This window comes from Trachurus trachurus (genome assembly GCF_905171665.1).
Source record: "Trachurus trachurus genome assembly, chromosome: 3".
Taxonomy (NCBI): Eukaryota; Metazoa; Chordata; class Actinopteri; order Carangiformes; family Carangidae; genus Trachurus; species Trachurus trachurus.
The window spans coordinates 29,085,699-29,109,805 of NC_139893.1; the positions used below are offsets into that span (position 1 = coordinate 29,085,699).

A 24,107-nucleotide genomic window follows, 5' to 3' on the forward strand; every position below is an offset into this window, starting at 1 on the left:
ACACAAATCACTAAGTCAGATGGGGCTGCTAACAATTAAAAAACTCTGTGAGTCATTAGGTCAGTTAAACACGAGGAAGCCTCACAGAGCTGTGACACTGAATTATGTTCATGTCATTAATGTGTGCAGCGACGTGGCAGTGAGTCGGCCAGACAAACACTTTAGTGTCCGTGTTGTGAGAGCCTGAAACAATTTATGCTTGTGTGCCTGATGTGTTGTTTTTATTGAAATGAATAGTGAACCCTCCATGAGAACAGTCATTCCAGATGTGGTCTAATACAGTCAAAAGTAAAGTGTCACATTTCACAGCCGCAGGCTGAGCTACTGTACAGACATTTGATTATAGAACTGAATAAAATCTGAGATTAGCTCTAATCAGGGTTTAGTTAAACTAGATTTAAAATGAATCAATCCAGGTTTAGAATTAAGCCAAGCTCTGTTGCACGATTTCATATTGGACCAAGTTTGTTTATTTAAACCCAATTTAAACCAAGTTTAATCAATATGGACAAATGTGCAAACTGAAGGTATCCATTGTAAAAAAACAGCTGATGTTTGAAACATCTTCCACTGGATGTTTCAAATTCAATCTTTTTTTCCATTTCAAACTAGTTTGGTGCAAACAGAACTTGAACATGTGAACCGGGATTTCATCTGGTTCCAAAGTTAAACCTGGTTTCTGTAATCCAGCCTCAGTACTGTTCAAAGGTCAAAGATCAAAGGTCAAAGGTCAAAAGTACTGTAATTATAATCACGTGAATTATTTCCTTATACACCAACGTTATCAGGCTATGAAGCCATGAGTGTGTGGTTTACATTCAACCTCAAGGACCTGATCACATTTTCAGGAACAATTTGTATGTATGTATTTGTATGTTGTGTAATGTAAAATATTTAACAAAAATGATGAAAAACCCCTGAGTGGAGGAGTTTTGGTGATCTACTTAAATTCCCACTTGTGTTTCTGGTAACACTTTATAATGAGAACACACTATTAAGCATTAGTTAAGCATGAATAAATATTGAATTCATAATTTATAACACATGAATACTCATTAGTATGTAGTTAGTAAACATAGTTATAAATGTTTTACTCATCATTGATAAGCGCTAATTATGGATTAGTAAACAGAATTATTTGCTGAACTTAAACTTCTGTGATCCACTGTTGGTGTTGGCAAGTTTTTATTCAGCCATGCTTACCCTTGTTTGTTTTACATCAACAGAACAGTTGTACAGTTACAATATGTTAGGAAGTTGCAATAAATACAATGCAATATGAACTATATTGTGTTGTGTCTCTCCTTGGTCTTGATAACCAAGACTTTTGTGAGTCAAGTTGAGGCATTGCCAGCCTTAATATCTCATTTGTAAATGCTCTATAAGGCATAGATAGTGCCCACTTTAGATGAGCTCACACAAAATACTTAATTAACTCATTGAGTGCCGCGCTCCTTTCCAAAGTTTTAGTCAAGTGTACCGGCAATTTAGACCATTTTTGACTTTTTATGTAGAGCCATGGTGTATTCTATATTATTGCCACCAACACATACTGTAGCTCAATTGAAAGGTTTACCTTAATGCTTCAAGTGGCCACAAACCGTTTGTTTCTACGTGCCTCCGTTCCTGAGAAAACTCAAGCTAAACATGGCTGGGTTTCACCAAAATCCCTCCTTTTTTTCTAGAAAAGGAGATAGAGCGTCTTTTATGAAAGGTGCGCTGTTTGTGTCTGTCGCTCTTCTGACACTCGCATTTCTGGATCAAAGGGCTCGTATAAGATAAATATATACAACAATGGTTGTTCTATTCACAAAACCACCAGCGGGGGCGGGGGGGGCGCCACTAAACAACAATAACACAGACGCACCGTGCCGTGTCACAGCTTCTCGCCGCGGAGCGTGAGGGTCTGTCGGCCACCGCGGCTCGGGAAGACCGGTCCCGCCGGTGGTCGCGGTCCTTCTGTGGTACGGGTCGGTGATGCCGGTCTGCTTTGGCCCAGAGACCATCAGATTTTACCGCGGGGGGACTTTGGGGAGGACACGGTGTTGCTCGAGGTGAAGACCGGGCGGGACTGTCGGCTGAGAGCTTCCTGGTTCTGCTCCGAGCTGGAGCAGCAGCGCGGGTGAGAGCAGAGCAGCTGCGGAGCAGCTGCGCTGCATCTGCATGCAGAACTCCGTTTGCAGAAGCCGAGTTATGATAAAAACTTCCAGATCATGAGCTGTCATGTGACTTTGATCGTCATCTATTTCAGTTCTCCTCGTCGTAGAGTCCCCAAATTTACATATAATGTGTATTAAAGTGTCTATTTTCATAATATAAAAAAAAAGCAAAAAACGAAAAATCTCGTTTTCGGCACTCAACGCATGGGAACGAAAAACGAGAAATTACGTGGTTGGCACTCAATGAGTTAACGAGTAGTAAGTGCTTTGTAACTGCCTGAATTCATGAATTCCTGCATTAATAACTGTTTATAAGTCATCCATTGGAAATTACATTTGTGAGTTTTTATAAAACATTTACTAACACTCACTAACCATTCATACTGAACGCATAAGAGCGCTTGGGAATGCTGAATCCATCATTTATATAGATGAGCTTATTAATGAAGAGTAAAACATTTACAACTGTGATTGTAAACCACATACTAATGAGTATTTACGTCAGAAACATGCTTTATAAATGATGAATTCAGTGTTTACTAATCCATAACTACTGTGCTTACCAATGATGAGTAAAACATTTATAACTATGTTTACTAACTACATACTAATGAGTATTCATGTGTTATAAATTATGAATTCAATATTTATTCATGCTTAACTAATGCTTAATAGTGTGTACTCATTATAAAGTGTTACCGTGTTTCTTTGTGTTTTTGCTGTTGTTGCTTCAGCAGTAAACAATTCAAGATTCAAACAACGAATCCTGATTTTGTTCTGACTGTCTGAAGGTAAATTGAAGGTTTTAACACCCCTGTTTAGCCGAGATGAAAATAAAACCCACAGTAGCTCAGGAGGTGATCACTGCTTCACAGCAGCACATTCCTGTTTTGTAAATTTTGCTTCTTGGACCATTTCCACTTGAAAGAGGAATTTGATTTCTCCATTAGTGGAGCGAAAACCTATTTTGTCTCAGTTAACAATTAACACAGAATGACTTGTTTTCTTCTGAGATGCAACACAGCCCTTAAGAGTTTACCAGTCAATAAGATCATTAGCTTTGTACAAAAGGGTATCCAACAAGGAGGGAGCAGGGATGGAGTGGGATTGGCTCTTCAGGCAGTTAAAAGCCCCCGTGCTGGACAACTGATTCATCCAGTCTCCTCGTCCTGTTATCTATGGGCCTGCTCAAAGATGCAGCGGCCAGCAGAATGGCTAATGTAAGACGGGGCATAACTAAGGCCATCTTCATGTTTAATGATGATGAATATTTCACAGCACACTCCTCCACTGTCTCCATTTAAAATTCTACTTGGCAATGAATCAACGAGTGAAGGCCAACTGCCTTCATAAGAGAATTAACACCTGTTTAACCTGCAGAGGAGCTAAACCACACTGAAATACAGGAGCACAGGACCAACTGACAATAAGATAATTCAGATGAAAATGAACTGGGAGAAGAAAACTTGTGCCAAGACGATCGACGCTCAAGGCTGAGACTTGAGAAATAATGGAAACATGAAAGAGCTTCTCTTTGTGCACAGACCTCGACATCTAACCTAAGGATGATTAGAGAGCAGCGTGTGAGAAGGTTCTGAGGTTGATTGTGCTGCTTTAACTGTGAACCAGCTGTGAGCAGATGTGTTGGTAAAGAACCGGCTGCTGTTTAGAAAACAGAGCGGTGAGTAGTCAAGTGTAATTTTGAGACTGTGATTACAAATGAATCAAAATGTTGTGAATAACATACAATAAGCTGTTTGATCAACTACAAAAACTGAACTCAACAGCAGAATGAAATTGGTTTCCGTGTGGATCACACTCTCGTACACAGCATACAAATCAGAGTGTATGTGCAGAGAGGAAAGGTGGTGTGCAGGCCCTGATGCCAGGTAATCACAGTGATCCTTTGCAGCCTTTGCATGTCTCACTTTGAGAGATTGGTGCTAAAAATGTCTTGATCACAATCTTTGTCAGAGTAAAACAGGGGGCCGCATGGGGGTGACAAGTTAGGACAATTCTAAGGTCTTGTGACCAACAGGGACCATGAAATATATTAGATTATTAGATTTTCATTATTAATAATGAACTTTTCCCTCCTATAATGTGATATCTTTTCATGAAACTGAAAATCCCTGGTGGTGACCCTGGAGTTAAATGTTTCAGTACAGGGGCATTGTGTCAGATTGTGAGATGTAGTGAAGAAACAACATCGGCTCACAGTATCTACAGTATCTGCACCGAGGCCGGTTTCTTGCTAGAACTAGTTTTTAGAAATCAAAATCTACGGTGGCCCTGAGAGCTCAGCTTAAGAAAGCTAATTCAAAGTCACAAATGTGAAACAAATTCAGAAAACAACTTTATCAATTGGACAAAATATGAACTGCAAAAACTCACTCAACACAACATTAGTGTTTCAAGGGACACAAAAAAGTGACAAACCTCGCTAAAGACTAATGCTAAGCTAACACTACATATACAGTAATAGCAATTGTTGCGGAAAGGGAGAGAGAGAGAGAGAGAGAGAAGTTCAAACCATGACCTCTCTCTCACCCCTCACAGCTGACCAGTCACAGCTTGAAGTAAGTCTGAATGTCAAAGTGGTACAGAAACACAGACTCCACTAATCCGACATTAGAAAGGTGCTGAAGCCGTCCAGCTGGCCGACAGGCACCACTGATAGAGTAAAAAAGTCAGTTTGACTCAAAGGCTTTAGGATTTCAGCAAAACCAAAAAAAAAAGAAAAGAAAAGAAAAGAAAATTTTGGCTGTGATGATTTGTATCAGTCATTTCAAGGTCAACGTTCAAGTTCAAAGCTTTAAGTGCCTTTATTGTCCCTGATTCACAGTCAGGCCACACAAAGACACACACAGCTCTGACACTTCAGGACATCAGTCAGCGGTGAGGTCTACACATTAACCTCACCCATGTGACATAACCCCTCCCCTCTGTCTGCAAAGCCCTCTCCCTCCAAACCAGTGAGGACAAGGAGAATGGAGAAGTATAGATTTCTCGAACCTTTTGTTATCTCATTTTGGTGAATATTATAGCAGCGGTGCATGAATAAAGTAAGTGGGAGTAATGTCATCTTAGCTTACTTTGATTTATTATTGCTCGCTCTGACATTTGAAGTTGATGTATGATTGCACTTATATTGTATGTTCAGACAATCTGTGATAACTCAGTATACTGAGCAACAGGCTGGTGGAATATGAACCAAACCAAAACTGTGAACTTTTAGGATGACGACATTTGGTCCTGAGAATTATGGTTTATATAATGTAAAAAAAATTTGGAATTGCACAGGGTTTTTCTTTAGTCAAATAAAAGCTGGGTTGGGTTATTTCTAACGTACATTATTTTGAAGTTTAGTTTTGTTGTTGTTTGCATCCATTTTTCTGATATCTGTAAAACCAAAATACCACACGTGTTCTGTGTTGTGATGGTGTCACATATAAGAGGGGCCAGACCGGCAGGACACAGACATAACAATTCACTAACTACCTTTATCGTCTTTTATGATATAACCGTGTTGCAGTGGGTAGCAAGGTTCTCCATCATCCTCTCAAAGACATGTACAATAGGTTGATTGGCAACTCTACATTAACAGTGGGTGTGTGAGGTTTTTTGTCAACATGTGGGTCCTGTGATAGACAGGTGACCTGTCCACTGGGACTGGCTCCAGCTCTCCACAAGCCTGCACAGATGACCAGTACAGCTGATGGATGCATAGGATGGATCATCCAGGAAAGTCACCCATCCACTCATTCATCTTTTAAATCACTAACCTAAACATCCTGAATTGTGAAATTTCAGTTTCTGGATTCTGTGAACTCCACCTCAGTTGCTCCATGAGCCAACACCACCACCACAAAATGCAAAAGTAAAGGAAGCAGTTTGTGTAAATGAGCCATCTCTACACAACAGTAGAACATATTACATTTAAAGACTGAATAGCAGCGGGAACAGAGGAAAACATCAACAGGAGCGTGTGTGCATCGGGTTTGGAGATTCTCAAGCCTCTGGGCGGAGGCTGGTGCTTATGAAATGTCATATAATCGGCAGCAGCAGCAGTAGCAGCGAGTGTGTGCAGTGGCTACAGTGTAGTTTCCAGGTTCAGCTGCAGAGCAATGACAGCTTCAAAGCTCCGCTGCAAAAGGGTACGTCCAACATGTTGTGTCAGCGTCTGTCTGAACTAACGCTCACACTTTGTGTCATGTGGATCAAAAAGGTCTGCAGACTCAAGTCCATCATTAAACAACAGTGGGAAACTTCAGCTTGTCTGTATGAGGAGGCTCATTCGCTCGCCTCTGAACATCGTAGAGTGAAACTCTAAAAAGTGTAAAGCTAAAGGATTTAAACAGCATGGAACCTCAGAGTGAGTTTTCCACACATTTCCACGGGGAAACTGCCGTGTTGTGTTGTTTGTCATGAATGATATTATCAACTGAGTCCTGGGTGGGAGTGGTCCAGGTACTGTAGTAAGACATTACCGTCGAGGGCGAGTCCCAGTTTTCTTTGACCACTTTCAAATCTCTCTCTCTCTCTTTAGGCTTTCTTTGTCTTTTATTTTATTGTTCTGACCCCATATTGTGTCTACACTTTCTACATAATGCTGATAGATCCTTTTATTCAATTGTAATTTGAGATGTTTTATGCAAGTGCATAAAAAAGTTCATGGTACAGTAAGTGTATAGTGTATTACTATTGAATAGGTTGTATTATGGAAAATGTAGGATCCAGCAAGAAACTAAAAATGGAACCAAACCATCACTGCACATTTGAATGATGTGTGCCATGTGTTTCTTTTTGTGAGGGTACAACAAGTGTGTGAAAACAAAAACTGAGCGACTCAAACACACGGTGTAAAGTGCTCTACCTTGTTTTTATTTTTTTGTATCCTTGAAAAACAAAGCTGCCACTGACCTTGGTTGCAGAGGGAGCCGAAGAAGCCGGAGAGACATTCACAGTGGCCGCTGACATGGTGGCACGCCCCGTCGCTGTGGATACACTGAGGACACGACTGGCTGCAGCGGTGGCCGTAGAAACCAGGCGAACAGGCTGCAGAGACACACACACACACACACACACACACACACACACACAGTTACTGTAGAAGCATGTGGGTGAGCTGTGTGTGTGACAGAGATGGAAATCTATTTCAGAGTCTATGGGAAACTTCTGATTAGTTCTATGATTAGTTCTTTGGTCATTTTAATAATAGATTTCATTGTCCACTTAGTCCCAATTTAAATTGACATACGTAAAGCTTAATATAGGCCATGTCTACAATATCTATACAATTGTGTGTGCGTGTGTGCGTGTCCTCTTGCTCATGATCTCCTCCCCTGGGTAAACCTGTTGGATGTATCAGATCTGCTTTATTTTCCTCTCAGCATAGGTCCTCCCTGGTTCGCCTTCCTTAATTTACTGTAATTGAAGTTGTACTTTACCGTGGTGGACGAGGCGGCGCAGAACCGTCCACCACTTCTCTCACGCTGCAGGATTTTCCTACTTGAGATAATTGCCTAAACCGTGAGCTGAGAGCCTTCAAATTTATCATTGTGATGCAGAGAGAGGCAAAAGGAAAAGTGGTGTATGTGTGTGTGTGAGTGTGCGTGTGTTATATTCCCATATCAACAACGATGTCAAGCTGACAGACGCACACACACACTCTCTCATTGCATTCATACTGTGAGCAACATCAGCAAGAACCCTTTGACACTATCTCAAGTAGGCTGAACAAGAGATGATTCACAACTCTCCTCCTCAGTCAGATTTAAGAATTAATCCTTCTCACACCTCAATGGACACACACACACACACAAAAGAACGAACTGAGTGCTGCTTGAGTCTGATTTTCAGGCAAAAAAAGGAAATGTGGAGATTGTTAACAAACGGCGCCGCTGCTGGAAGCTTCACTTAATAAAACCTCAGGTGTTTGTTTGCTTATTTGTCGTACTATGATGAAGTGAGCGCTCCCACAGCTGATGACTGGTGCAGCATCTGGTCGGTTTCAGACTTAAATGTCACATTAACTTTCAAGGTATAGCATTGTACATACTGTATGTTATCCACAGTACAAATTTTACATCAATTATTGATCATCGGCTATTTACACAACCACAGGTAGTGAAGGTTTATTCACTTAACCTTTATTCATACCGTCTGACTCACAAGTAACTCCACTCCACTGTTGTGCGGGAGTGGGCAGGACAGGATTTCAGCTTCGTCACAATATTCAAAGTACTAATACAAAGGATTGTAATTTTCATGAGCGCATCATGCGTCTCTCTTTCTACCCTCATTTCCTGTCTCTCCTTCACTTGCTTTCATAATAAAGGCCTTTAAGAGCCCAAAAGAAAATGGATAAGAACTGTGTTCAAACCAGCAGTACATCTTTTTGAAAGAAACTGCAATAAAAGCCATGTTAACTTCAGGCTCTCCATTTCTCTCACACAAGTCTGTATCTTTTAGTCAGTGACTGACTAATTCAAATGTGAAAAACAACTAAACAAATCAGTGGAACCGTTTTCTGTAGTCAGTGTATATCTGAGTCCATCCATTTTTTTTTTTTTTTTCATCCGCTTGGTCCGGAGTCGGGTCGCGGGGGCAGCAGTCGGAGCAGGGATCCCCAGACTTCCCTCTCCCCGGACACTTCCTCCAGCTCTTCCGGGGGGACCCCAAGGCGTTCCCAGGCCAGCCGAGTGACGTAGTCACTCCAGCGTGTCCTGGGTCTTCCTCGGGGCCTCCTCCCGGTGGGACATGCCCGGAACACCTCACGAGGGAGGCGTCCAGGGGGCATCCTATACAGGTGCCCGAGCCACCTCAGCTGGCTCCTCTCGATGTGGAGGAGCAGCGGCTCTACTCCGAGCTCCTCCCGGGTGACAGAGCTCCTCACCCTATCTCTAAGGGAGCGCCCCGCCACCCTGCGGAGGAAACTCATTTCGGCCGCTTGTATCCGGGATCCCGTTCTTTCGGTCATGACCCAGAGTTCATGACCATAGGTGAGGGTGGGAACGTAGATCGACCGGTAAATCGAGAGCTTTGCCTTTCGGCTCAGCTCCTTCTTCACCACGACGGACCGATACAATGACCGCATTACTGCGGCCGCCGCACCGATCCGCCTGTCGATCTCGCGCTCCGTTCTCCCCTCACTCGTGAACAGGACCCCAAGATACTTAAACTCCTCCACCTGAGGCAGGAACTCTCCCCCGACCTGGAGGGTGCAAGCCACCTTTTTCCGGTCGAGAACCATGGCCTCGGACTTAGAGGTGCTGATTCTCATCCCAGCTGCTTCACACTCGGCTGCAAACCGCCCCAGTGCATGCTGAAGGTCCTGGCTCGAGGGAGCCAACAAGACCACATCATCTGCAAAAAGCAGAGATGAAATCAAGTGGCTCCCGAACCGTACCCCCTCCGGCACTTGGCTGCGCCTAGAAATTCTGTCCATATAAATTATGAACAGAACCGGTGACAAAGGGCAGCCCTGCCGGAGTCCAACACGCACCGGGAACAGGTCTGACTTACTGCCGGCAATGCGAACCAAGCTCCTGCTCCGGTCATACAGGGACCGTACAGCTCTCAGCAGAGGGCCTCCGACCCCATACTCTCGGAGCACCTCCCACAGGATGCCACGTGGGACACGGTCGAAAGCCTTCTCCAAGTCCACAAAACACATGTGGACTGGTTGGGCAAACTCCCATGCACCCTCGAGCACCCTGCGGAGGGTGTAGAGCTGGTCCAGCGTTCCACGGCCAGGACGAAAACCGCATTGTTCCTCCTGAATCCGAGGTTCGACTATCGGCCGAATTCTCCTCTCCAGCACCTTGGAATAGACTTTCCCCGGGAGGCTGAGGAGTGTGATCCCCCGGTAGTTGGGACACACCCTCCGGTCCCCCTTTTTGAAGAGAGGGACCACCACCCCGGTCTGCCAGTCCAGAGGCACTGTCCCCGACTGCCACGCGATGCTGCAGAGGCGTGTCAGCCACGACAGCCCCGCAACATCCAGAGACTTGAGGTACTCAGGGCGGATCTCATCCACCCCCGGTGCCTTGCCACTGAGGAGCTTCCGGACTACCTCAGTGACTTCAGCTTGGGTGATGAATGAATCGACCTCTGAGTCCCCAGCCTCTGCTTCCTCGACGGAAGGCATGTCAGTGGGATTGAGGAGATCCTCGAAGTATTCCTTCCACCGTCCGACGATATCCCCAGTCGAGGTCAACAGCTCCCCTCCTCCACTGTAAACAGTGTTGGCGGAGCACTGCTTCCCCCTCCTGAGGCGTCGGATGGTTTGCCAGAATTTCCTCGAGGCCGACCGGTAGTCCTCCTCCATGGCCTCCCCGAACTTTTCCCAGACCCGAGTTTTTGCTTCCGTGACCGCCCGGGCTGCCGTCCGCTTGGCCTGCCGGTACCCGTCAGCTGCCTCGGGAGTCCCCCGAGCTAGCCAGGCTCGGTAGGACTCCTTCTTCAGCTTGACGGCATCCCTTACTTCTGGTGTCCACCACCGGGTTCGGGGATTACCGCCGCGACAAGCACCGGAGACCTTACGGCCACAGCTCCGGATGGCCGCGTCAACAATGGAAGTGGAGAACATGGTCCATTCAGACTCAATGTCTCCGGCTTCCCTCGGAATCCGGTTCCACTCATGAGGGGTTTTGGAACCTATATCTGAGTCATGAAACAATAATTTAATGTAACATACAGAAAAAAACTGATGGGTGCCGACATTTATGTATAAGGTGATAATGTGTCTCCGGCTTCAAGGTTCACTCACTTGGCTATTCTCGAGGGTTGAGAAGTTCTTTGACTGTGTCTCCAAGGTCGGGACTGAACCTCCATTCCTATTCAGCGACCACAATTTCCAGGTCCTTGAGTTTACTATCCTCTTACATTGGTGTCCTTTCCCCCCTCCATATTTCCGGAGGGATATCATACATTTTTTACTCTACTAGATTTATTTGTCGGCTGTGAACTTTGGGTTATTTTGCAAGTTAAGATGTTAAATTCAAACTGTGAGCTTAAAGGCGCCCTGTGGAGTTTCTGACTACCACGCTGCCGGGCTGTACTGTGTGTGTGCTGGTTACGTGATGCACAATGGTTTCAGTATTCCACTGAACAACTGCCTGTATACGTAGGCAGGAAAAAACCAACACTGCGAGGTATAGTAAACATGGACGTAAACAATGAAGGTTTTAAAAAGAAGCTTAGCAAATGTGTTATGAGGAAGGAAATGTATTAAACAGACCTCAGACCTCAAGGATATATGCAGTGTCTTTGGTGAAAATACACATTGTAAACAAAAACTCTGTTTAGAAGAAAGCTGCACAGGGCAGCTTTATACATTCACTGCTTTACGTAGCTGTAAGGCTCTGGAGAAATATTCACATGTATTATATATAAAAAAAGAGCTTCAGCATAAACAGATCTGCACATCTTATTTCACAATATACAAGCTTTCCTAAACTCAAACCCAAATTACCTGTTGATTTGTAATCGAAAGCATGAATGAATAAATCTGTACAGGCATGTTGTATCATCTCAGTCACACTTTTCTGAATGTGTGACCGTTTCGGGCCTCCATACTTTGCAGTTCTTTACATTTAGACATTATCTTAGTGTTAAAAGAATTTTTCTCAACCTGCAAAGGAGTAATCATTTAACTGATCTTAAGGCACTACATTACCGCATTATTTGGGGGATTTTCATAATTAATGGATAAATCAGTAATATTACAACAGTCAAACAGGCTCATACATTGAGAATTGCCAAATGTGGAGGGAACATCAAGAAAAACTTACCAGTATGGTTGAGGCGGGTCAACTTTATCAGGTTACTAGACAAGTGTGCTGCTGAGACACAATCTAAATCCTACCATCCCTCCCAGTTGTTGTTTTGTGTTGTACATGGTTAAAGAGGAACTAAGCAGGATTTTTCCCGTGGCTCTGCTACATTTTTACCATAATTAAAAAGCTCCGGAGTAATTGTCATAGTTAACTACATGACTTGTGGAGGCTCTCTGCCTTCACCTGGCGTCTCAGGGCTGAAAACCAACATCAGTGTACTGTATTGTAGTACCTGGTTGCCGCCCCGGTGTCCCAGCTTTTGTCTCCGTAACTCGCAATCGTTTGTTTATGGCAGTTAAGACTACACAGATATACACATTGTAACATCGTATATGTTATATAACGTTATCCACCGGTCCATGTATGGATTTTTCGCTGGTTTCGTTGTAAACAAATGCACATGGCCAGACGGAGGGTTAGCAAAACAGCAGAAGAGTGACCGGACTTGCATAGTTCCTCTTTAAGTCTGTAACATAATTAAACAACTGTTTTACACCTTTATAATATGATAAGTAGCGAGTTAGGGTGGGGTGTAGATATGTTTAAAACAGACATGTAATAACAAAGTATTTGTAATTCTTTGTGGGAAGAGTTAGTGGTGCTTGAGGACTGTCTTTGTTGAATCAAAATAAACACAGGTGTTCTTGAAAAAGAGGTTAATACATGAAGGGAAAGAAAAATTTCAGGCACCAGCTGCTGTTTCCTAAGTGAATAGCCATGTTTAAACAAAAGCTTTGTAACCAATAAGTATTTTTTTTATCCTCAACAAGGGAATTGCTGAACTTTTCCTTTCCTGTAATATTTGATCACAGTGTTGTAAAATCTCTGGTTGTTGATAAAAAGCAAAAAAGAAGAAGAAGGTTTTAATATAGCACGACTTCATTCAGTTTCTTTCAGTTGTGCTATTTGCACATTTTAGATCCAGGTTCCTCCTGCACCTGGGACAGCAGTAGTACAGTGAACAGTGTGTGTGTGTGTGTGTGTGTGTGTGTGTGTGTGTGTGTGTGTGTGTGTGTGTGTGTGTGTGTGTGTGTGTGTGTGTGTGTGTGTGTGTGTGTGCAAGTTATTCCTTTACCACGCCTGCAGTTGGTGCCGCGGTAGCCGGGAGCGCACATGCAGGTGCCGTCCTCTGGGGAGCAGGAGCCTCCGTTCTCACAGGTGCAGCTGTAGGAGCAGTTGGGTCCCCAGCGTCCCTCCTCGCACACACTGTCACAATGGACACCTGCACAAAACACACATACACACATATATATGTGTATAAACACACACTGAAGCCTGTGATGAAGCAAGAGGCTTTGTTCTCAGCTACCAGGCTTTTAAGTGAAGTTGAACTGACTTCCTTAATGCTGCTCACAAAGTTTCAGATGTGTCACTTAGACTTGAAAGAGGAGATGAGAGAATGATGCAAAAAAAAGGAGGATGAGGGAACATTAGCAAAAGGCATTTAAAAAACCTGAGCAAGACAGGAAGGAGTGTGGAGGAGTTGTATGGAGAAGAAGAATGTGACAGATAAGACAGACACAGTGAGGAACTTCTTCACTCGGCAGCTACAGGACACATCTGTGACATCCTGTGTTTTTCTTCTTGGCAACAAAGACGACAAAAAGACCCCGAACCAATAATGAACGCCTCCCATTAACAAGTAGCTACTGTGTGTGTATTAAAACCTCATATATCCTGAACTTCTGAGCCCCAGAGCACCATTGTTCCCAGAAACTATTAAAACCACATTAGTGAGTCTCACTGTTGCACCAAGGGACATGTTCCTTCATCAGTACAGTAACACTTTATAAGACCTCCATACTATTAAGTATTATTAAATACTCAGTTCAGTAGTAAAGTTTACTTTCCATTCATTGATATCAATTAGTCTATTTTTTTTATCAACACAGTTATAAAGGCTTAACTCTGGATTAATAGGCGCATCTATAATGTGTTTAATGATTGCATGCTTGTAATAAATAAGGGATTCAGCATTTATAAATAAATATAAATGATATAAAGTATTGGTAACACTTTGCTTGAAGGTATCGTCATAAGAGTGACATGACACTGTCATAAGACTGACATGACACAGTCATGAACGTGTCATAAACATTATGTCAATGTCATAACGTTGTCATTAAGTGTCATTCGGTTAACCCTAACCCTAAACCTAACCCTACAAAAACCAAATGACACTTAATGACAACGTTATGACATTGACATAATGTTTATGACACGTTCATGACTGTGTCCTGTCAGTCTTATGACAGTGTCATGTCACTCTTATGACGATACCTTCAAGTAAAGTCTTACCAAAGTATTATATAATGATAAAAAGTATTATAGAATTATTTCTTATCTTGGATGTGTGGTTCATAAGATCATTTACAAAGTGTCAGTAAATTATCAACAAACCATTTAGATAATAATTTACATACAAAACATACAGTATGTACTGAATATACATTGATTTAGATATTTATTAATGGAAAAGAAAAGTGAGTGTGTTAATAGTTACACTAACACTAATACTACAATTCATGATTAATTGAGTCAGGTTGGTCAAGTTCTTTTTTGAAACATAGGATTATCAAATGACTGTAACTATAATATAAAGGAAGACTGATTTATAAATGATAAGTTATTTATTTAATAAAACCTAACTAATGTTCAATAGTGTGAAGTTATTATAGTGTGACTGTTTATTCTGACTCAATTACATACACGTGCTGCTCCAAACACGAACCATAACAACAAATGGGGATTAATCCACTGCTGTATAGCCCCTTGCAAATGCACCGTTTCCTCCTGTGTTAAATGAAAGTCTATTTTTAAGAGCCGTTTTAAAGATTTACATGTTAAGGAGAAACTGATGGGCTTTGGGCTACGTGGCACAGACAGAGTAGAGCAGTCAGATATTACTACGAGGCAGACTAATACATTGATTTGGTCTTTCTTTTTTTTTTTTAATGGGACTTTTTGACAGTAACAAAAATATAGAAAAAGACCAGCCCCATTCTTTAAAAACACAGATTTAAATGAGGAAGGAAAAGAACTGAAGTCATAACAGATTGTCTTCATTATTGTTTTAACTATTGATTATTTTTCACATTAAGTGAGTGATTGGTCATTTAAGTTTTGGGAAGCAGAACAACATCATCAAAGGCAATGGAAAAAATGAACTCAGATTAGATTAAACTCCATATGTCTCATTTGCTTTGATTCTGATGTTTCATGATGAAACAGAAGAAAGAGAAAACAGTGGTGAAATGCTTGTACAACAGAAAACTACTAAATTAACTGTTGATACAGATTAAATACATTTGTCTTTAGTTCTTTTAGTTCAACAAATTAAAAACACATATAAGACATTCAGAGATGGAATAAATCTGTGTGTTGCCCCAGAGCGATTTTACTAATTACTATGAGCCAGAGTCCGACTAGTATGGATTTTTGAGATTATTAATATTTATAAAAATAATTTTTGGGATATACATGAGCGTTTCTATTGACAGGCCTTACATTTGATAATTAATGAGTCACCAGCAGTGCATGTCAATATAATCTGCTGAAAGATAAACTTGTTCTCTGGAGACCAGGGCTGTTTGTGACTCATTAGTTGATATGTAAATCAATAATGACTGACGTGTGATAAACTATAATCAGCTGCCATTACAAACTGGGATTTAATGTGTGATGTGTAGGACAGTTCAGTTCAACCGCCATCATGAAACACTATCTCTGAAACGATGACGGTTTCCACAAGATGGAAAGGAACCACTTTGTATGTATTGTGCCTTTAATTATTAGAGGTCGGGCAGCAAATTCTTGCTAAATACATTTTCAATGTTCATAAAAAAATGACAAAATTTTGGAGTCACGCTAGATGATGTTTGGAAAATATCAGAATTGTATCTTAAAAGCTGATTTAAATTTTTTCTACAATTGGAGTCAATGCAAAATTTGTGTTTTTAAACATCAGTTTTTCACTTATGAAGCTAATAACTCATTGTTAAATTGTTTGAAATCTGCCTTTACACACTAACAGCTACTGTCTTGCACACAGGTGACTGACTGGCTTAGTCAATTTGTGAAGCTAGATGTGACATTTCCACTTGCCAAATAGCTCAGTGAGATAGAGGGTGGTTCTTGGTGTTGAAGATTGTGAGTTTAAGCTTCAGCTCATGCAACATTTCCATATGAGAAATCTACCCATACTTTTCACAAAGGTCCAGTCCCATGCCAGATGTTGTGTTCAACTGGAAACACAAGACAATAGCCCTGATGGCCGCGCTACAGCAAGCCTCTAAATTTCAAAACTTTGAAAATGTATAAAACAAATATATGCTATAACCATATGTGCTAAAGCTTTGGAACTTTCACTTTCAAATTGCTTGAGTTTCCTAAAATTGCCCGGCCCTGACCATTGAGATTTTTATTCAAATAGCAAAGGATCTGTTATCAGATACAGTACATATTAGGTCTTTAGTTATATGGTAAGTTTCACTGGGTGCAATTCATACACTTAACCTCTGAGTTGGACAGAAAAGATTGAGTATCATGTTCTAAAACCTCTGAATATCTCAACCCAGGCATCAAGGCTATTATTCCATGTTAGGAAGGTCACTGTGTGACGGAAGGACAGAATACATACTGGGGAGATATCAACACCCAGGTGTCTCTAAATATTTCCTCCCTGTAGTTGTCAAGCTGAAACATTTTGCTCCAAATAAACTGTTTGCGCATGTGAATGAATAAATGTCAGTTTGTCTGAACAGACACTTTAGGCAAAAACCTAAAATTTCCCAAATTCTGCCTGAGACTTTTTGCCCTTTAATCATTTGCTGAAGTGTCTCGTTCTTTCATCAGTCTTGCATGTGTGTGTTTGAGTGTGTGTGTGTCATGAGGGGCAGGAGTCTGTCTACACAAAAGCTTGCAGAGAACTATCAGAGCCCTCATGTACACAGGGGACAGTCTGGAGACCGCCGTGCCCCAGAGGCTAACATTACATTAAATTTTAGTTACACTACACGATACACACACGCACATGCACAGCAACATACTTGCCACAACATCTAAATATAGATACACAGGGTAGGAACAGTGTATGTGGAGAAACAGTACATCTCCCTCCCTGTCTTGCTGCCGTCTGGCCTTTCTGCAGCTCATTAGAAACTTCCTTTGACATAGAATATGAGAGAATATGAGAGTGGGGCGCAGGCAGCCATTATAAGTCAATTAATAAACTACCTTTGAGCCATAAAGCGAGTGAAAATCAGAGGCCCCTATTCGTTATACGCTGTGAAGTTAAAAACAAAGGGAGGGATGAAGAGGTGGAGGAGGAGAAGGTGGGGATGGGATATGAGGCACGAGAAAAGTAAAAACTCTTCTTATTCACTAACGTTTGAGAAGCTGACACCCAGGAATCGTTTTCTTGGTGACACAAGCATTGAAATAAAATTCAAAACTGAGATTTGACACAAATAACATGAATGCTTCTGACCCAGTTTAGCTCACATGATGATTTTTTTCTGCGAGTATCTTAATCTGCTGTATTTTACTGCTTTGTTTTTTGATGCATGTACACACTGACTCTCTGGGTTCTGAGAATGTTGTATGTTCACAAAATGATGAGATAGGATTTATTATAAAAGATTTAGACTAAATATTCTCTTTTCTCTTCTTCACAGACACAGGGTGTCAGTATGTTTTCACCACAATTGTATGAAAATAACACTTTGTTGTTTATTGACCCTACCCATACCCATACATTTGACTTATCTAGGCCAGCTCTGACAAACCAAGCCACCAAGTGGCCCAATCCCATTTCTCATTCACCCACACTCCCCTGAAATGGAAAAACATTACTATATTGTAATGTATGGAAGGATGCTATGGTTCAAAACATCTAATCCACATTAAGATGCTAAAATGAGATGACCCCCCAAAATTAACTTTAAGATTAGAAAAATAACCATGACTAACACCAAATCAAGGTACAGTATGAAGAATTTTTATCAATGTTAAACTTTCCTCTCTCACTAAAACATTTCTATCATGGAGCCATAGAGAGAACCCTTTTCTCCCCATGGTTGACACTAGGTAAGCCTCAAGAGAAGAAAATCTCAACTAAATTTAGCTGTAAATTTTAGTTAGGAAACAATATTGATCTAAGATGACATTATTGCCATCTGCATTTTCTGGTAATTTCCACCACTGTTCAAAATTATCAGTTGAAATGGATGCAAAACTAAATCACAGTTGTGTATAGTCTATATCAATTTTTGTCATCCTTAGACTGACACGTGAAGATGTTGTCTAAATGTAGATGTCAAAATAGACGTTTTGGGCGCTGATGCCAGACAAGAAGGCCCACATCGTGTCAGTATTGAGTCTAGTATTGAGGCTGATACTGTCATGGTGGCGCCTGCTACAGGTTCGTCAAAGCTCCATTAACAGTCAATGACCCCGACTACAGTGGTGAACTCAGTGAGTTCCATGATGGCAACGAAGATAACGTTACACACCCGTGACCAGAGTGTTTCTACATTGGATTGAAAGTTCCTCCTATCGACTGACAGTATGTAAATAAACTGGGTTTGGTTCCTAAATTTGAAGGAAGTTGAAGGAAGGAAGGAATTTGAAGTGCATGGAAAGGTCTGAAAAAGTCCTTGAATTTGATCTTTAAGAAGGTGCAGGAACCCTGAATGTTATGCTTTACTATAAGGAAGACGCAATAAGGTTCAGAATCAAAATTCAAACTGCTCACTTTTTTTTATTTGAACTTCCAATACTTACTTCCAAGTACTTTTAATATAGGAAAATTACTTTTGATACTACAGCACAGTAAATATCAGAAACTTTTACTCAAGCTACATTTCAAAAGGTGACTTTAACTTCCACTGAAGTCGTTTTCTGGTGAGACTCTTGTACTTTTACTCAGTTATTACTTTCAAGCACATTATGCAAGAATTCTCCTGTGTTTATTGTGTGGTCCTGACAATACTTCCACTGAATGGCTGTGTTACTCTCCCTCCTCCTGAGCCCTATGGCTTCATGCAAAGAGAATGATGATGTTGACTGGTGTTCTGACTGGCATTAACACTTGATTATCTGTGATCACGGTGGATGTGCTGCACATACATGCAGTGTTTTTGTGTAGATACGTTGTGGTTAGAAGCACATTCACTGTGGAAACTGTTTCATTTAGTTTTATTGGTTTGTTTCATCCACAGGGAACATGTTTTTTTTTTCACAGGAGAAAGCATGAGAGCTGCTCCAGGGTCTTAAAGCTGATACACGCAGTCTTTTTATTTCAGCTTAATGAAAACACTCCCATCATCTCATAGGACTAATTACCAATCCCGGTCATCACCTTAACTGTAATTACAGACCTACCTGTTTCAGACCAACACAAACACATCATGTTTCTTTACTTCTTCAAACCAAACTCATTTACTTCCAACCTTCAGTCTAAACTTTGATCTAAATATTCATCAATATACTGAAGTTTTCCCAATGTCAGTTCATTACCAGCTCTCCCTCTGGCAGTGAATTAAAGCGCCCCCTCCATATTCATCAGCTCTCACATCGATCATTGCTCATCACCACTGATTGACAATTAGCAGGTAAAATAAGCACAGATACAACTTGAACATGACAATTAATAAAATAACAAAGGTTCAGGGAGGAGAAACGCTGACACCGAGGAGGAGGCTACAGGAAAAAAAAATTCTCTAAACAAACACACGAGTCTGAAAGAGCTTTATCCACGGGGAACTTTTGTGCAGCTGAATTATTGAAGAGAGCTGGGCTGTCAAACTCATCCAGGCTTGAATCTCCATCAGTTTTAGAATTATAGGTTTGAGTTTGTTGTGTGTCGTATTGATCAGTTGGCTCTATTCACGTCATGGTGTCGCCCGCACCGCCCTCCCTCTGCCCTCTGCTCATTCTCCTTCACAGACTATCCCCCTCACCTCCTCCACCTGCCTCTAAGCCCCAGATTCAGGGGTCGGCCGTGGCTCGTGACTGTGTGTGTCCTCCACCAGTCCCAAAAGCCGGACTACAGGCTGATCTCCACCAGCAGTGTTTGTTTTCCTAATTCAAGGCTTTATATCATGCATTATTATTAACATCAGTTTCAATCGATACAAGCTGAGGCTTCACTGCTCATCCATCTAACAGAGTGGTTAAGCATCTAATTTATCAGATGTAACAAACCAAATCGACCCTGAGTGATGCAAACGTAGACTCGACCCCCAACGCTTTCTTTTTTTCTGTTTTTACCCTGACTGTTCAGACCCAACGCAGAGTGAAGTTTGATTATATGAAAAGTCAATGCAGAAGATACAAGGGGATGCGCACTCTCCCGCGGTGGCATGAATTGATACAAACACATGTCTGCGCGAGCTGAAAATTCTCACTTATTCCAGGGCTTTTATGAACCTGCTTTAAAAACACACTGAGATGAGAGGAGAGAAAGAGAGAGAGAGACGTGAGGGAAGGACAGAGGGAGAGACGGAGTTTGTGGTCGGAGGCCAAGCTGAACACAAACACAGACAGTCTCCCACAGACACAGTTCGTGCATCTGCTGCAAATACACACTAACTGGTTGACTGGTTAAATCTGTGTGAACGATGGACGCTTACACGGAGTCTGATTCTTTCCTGCGGTACTGTTTAAAACATCACAAACCTCCCACTGTGAACTTATTACCTAGTGTAGACACTGGCTCATCACTGTGAGCTTCCTAGAATAACACTTTTATCACTTTTCAACCTAAATTAGTCGTCAGTGCAGACAAAACGGAAAACATGATGAGGCAGAATAATGCAGATGATGCTTTACATAGGAAACAGTATTGACAGAGTTGTGGAATATAAATAATCGGGCATTTGGTTGGATCAGAAACTCTCATTTATATTTCATTAGACATTCAGGATATTTATACAGAAACATAGGCGTAGGAAACGGATCATTGAGACCCATCAATGCATTTTATAGGAAAAGGGGGATGGGCCTCTTTATCTGTGAGATGAGATTTATATTGGGAACTTGTTATTTATAAAGTCTTTAAAGGCAACATGCGACCGTACCTCAGCACTTTATCAAACTGGTCCCAACACATTCAAGTGATTATTTGATGCTCCATGTTGCTCGGGTCGGGGTTAGTTTTTGATCAACACTGATATTCCACACAGTTGTTACTTTGGGCCAATAGTTACTCTGGTTTTTAATGTCACTGTTGTTAACAGTGCTGTGTGTTGTTTTTTTGACTATGCTTTGTGTTTTTCTTCTGTGCTCTTGACATCATTAAATATGAGTATTTGCCCTCAATGACTGATGAATAAATTTTAACTCATGAATGAATACTGAATGAATAACGACATTAAACCAGTGCTGTTTCTTCCTGTACACCCCTCATGGAGCCGCAAGAACTGCTCATGCCTGTTCCCAGGGTTTTTGGTAATTGTTCTGTTCTGTAACTGTGGGTTAAAATTGTCTGTTTTTATTTTGTCTGTCTGCGTCTGTTTTGCCTTGATATTGTCTGTCTGTGTTCTGTTTTGTAATTGTCCATTGTATGATTTGTTGTCGTGAGGTTTTAAAGTCTCCTGTGTCTATGTTGTCTAGGAACCTGCCTTGGGACTACGGCTGAAATTTAGCAGTTATGCTAAGTCCGGCGCATTAACACTGATGCTTAAAGACCCCCTCCCATGAAAATCGTGTTTTTCGTGCTTTTCACATGTTCCTGTGGCATTTTTCTTGTATTAGAGGACATATCAGCAGAAAAGGAAGTGCAAAATTGCATTTCTGAGTTTTTCTGCCTTCAAATTGCTGTGAACCAATGGCAGACGCAAACTGGCAGTTTCAGGGAGACTGGAGTTGATGTGTCACGACTCCAGGGGAGGGCACTAGTGCTACAAGCTCCCGCCCCACTCTGCATCTGGCTCAGAGGTGAAAGCCTTAACAGGTATAGCTCACCTGGTAGAGCAGCTTGCACCATGAGCAAGGACTATGTTCCAGTCTGGGATCGAATCCCAGTGTGCAGTTTTACGCTAAACGCGCTAAATCGGTAAGTGTACAATGTCCAGCTGTCAGCGAGCGGGGGGGGTGTGGCTGGGTGGGTGCAGAGCAGCGCAGTCTCCGCCCACCCTCCAGAGGTACATTGCTAATGAGCTGCTGGTTTTAAAATAACCAAAAAGGGTCGCGGGAGGGGGACTTTAATGCATCAATATTGATGAATGTGCATTGTAACTCAATAAATAAATAAATGAAATGAAATTAAATGAAACTTATTTTGTCCACTAGTTTCTGGCATCATGCAGCCAGCTCCATGCACCTCCACTCATGAACTGTATTTTTACTCTTATCAAACTAATAAGAATTGTTCCACCTGAAACAACTACAAACATGGCCTCCTGTCTGTCAAGCATCTCAGTTACAGTTTGGATCAGTCAGCAGAGGTTCAGTGATGGTTTTCCATCTCCTTTTTTTTTTATTTGGTCCCTGTGCACATAAAGAAAGCTGTTTGTTTTTGTCTTTGCAATTTTATCCTTATGGATTATCTGTCTAAGCAACTCTTTAATCCTAATTATTGTTTACCTAGTGCACCTATATAGACATTGATCTGCTTTTATGTTGATTTTAAGTTTGTATCTGTATGTCTTGTTTGTCTTCATTTTTCAGTTGTATTTTTCCCTTTCTCTCTTGTGATGGATTAATGTGATATGATCTTTGTCCTGAAGAGAGAGCCATCTCTGGCAACTCTCTATAAAGCTTTTCAACACAGAGACAGAGAAGAAATACAATACTTAGAGTTAAAAGTGTCAGCCTCGGGGGCGTTGTGTGGTGCCGTTGGTAGAGCAGGCGCCCCATATACAAAGGCTACAGTCCTCGCTGCAGTTAGCCCCGGTTCGAATCCTGCATTGGGCGGGCGGCCCTTTACTACTGTCATTCCCCATTTCCTGTCTCTCAATACTATACTATCATATAAAGGTAAAAATGCCCAAAAAATATACAAAAAAAAAAGTGTCAGCCTCAGACTGTTGGTAATGAATGGTGTTATTGTTGAAAATCCTTCATAGACCAGACTGTCTCATTTCAGTTTGGCCTTCATAGTCTATGACAGTAACAAAGGGCCACAACTTTGTAGACAGCATCCTTGACAGAACGATAAGTATTTACTGTACCTCCTGCAGTGTGTTTTTAATGGATTAATCTAGTGGCTGCATGACTCACCTGTCCAGCCTGCGAGACAGCGACAGGAGCCGGTCACTGGATCACAGCCATCGTAGTTGACACAGTCACATCTCTCCCTGCAGTCCAGCCCATAGGTCCCGTCCTAACAACAGTGAGAACACAACACACAAAAATTGGTAAATGCACCTTCAATACACATCAGTCCTCATGCTGCTGCTCCTGCTGAGAAAACATGTTTTCATATCCAGTATAAGAAAACTCCAGTGCTGTTTTATCAGTTTAGTTAAAATTGAGCATCTTGTAGCTTCTTCTTCACTGTGGCCTGTTTCTCATGTGAGAAAGAGAGTGGATGGCTGAGTGGGTGACTGAGCAAGCAAATAAAGACAAACTATGGCTGCCATGGCCACTCACAGGACACGGTACGTCACAGTATTCGTCCCTCCAGCCCGGGGCGCAGGTGCAGGTTCCGTTGACGGGGTCGCACGCCGCCCCGTTGGCGCACTGACACGTCTGGTTGCAGCTCAGTCCCCAGGTGCCGCTAGAGCAGGGGATGGAGCAGTCCACACCCTGCCAGCCTGGAGACACAGGGTCAGAAACAGATCATCAGTGATTATACTGTACAACTGGATTCATGGTCACAGCTTTGGACGTTCTGGGGAAAAATCTATACAAATATATTGGCACATGACATGACAAACTGACTTTGGAGAATCACATGGATGCAGTTTGTAAGAAAACTAACTGCAATGTTGAACTCTGGGTTTACTAAATCTGTTCTTATATTTATTTTCTGAACTTGGTATGACTCATTTTCGCTAAATTGTGGGAACAACTCTCATGACCCTCTCTATGTAAAGTTCTGGCTGATCTGAGCCACTCTTTGTTCACAGCGTTCAGGCTCCGTCCAGATGCAGGAACAAAC

General features: G+C 41.8%; 1 protein-coding gene across 1 annotated transcript in view; it reads right to left on the bottom strand.

The window, feature by feature from the left end:
- LOC311007616 (uncharacterized protein) overlaps positions 1–24,107 on the bottom strand; it is a gene marked incomplete at its 3' end in the record, with an annotated part of 130,752 nt that overhangs the window by 14,822 nt on the left and 91,823 nt on the right. Inside the window, 4 exon segments of the mRNA XM_084000869.1 lie at positions 7,083–7,217; positions 13,077–13,223; positions 23,225–23,327; positions 23,597–23,760. Coding sequence (XP_083856995.1) covers positions 7,083–7,217; positions 13,077–13,223; positions 23,225–23,327; positions 23,597–23,760 — 549 coding nt within the window.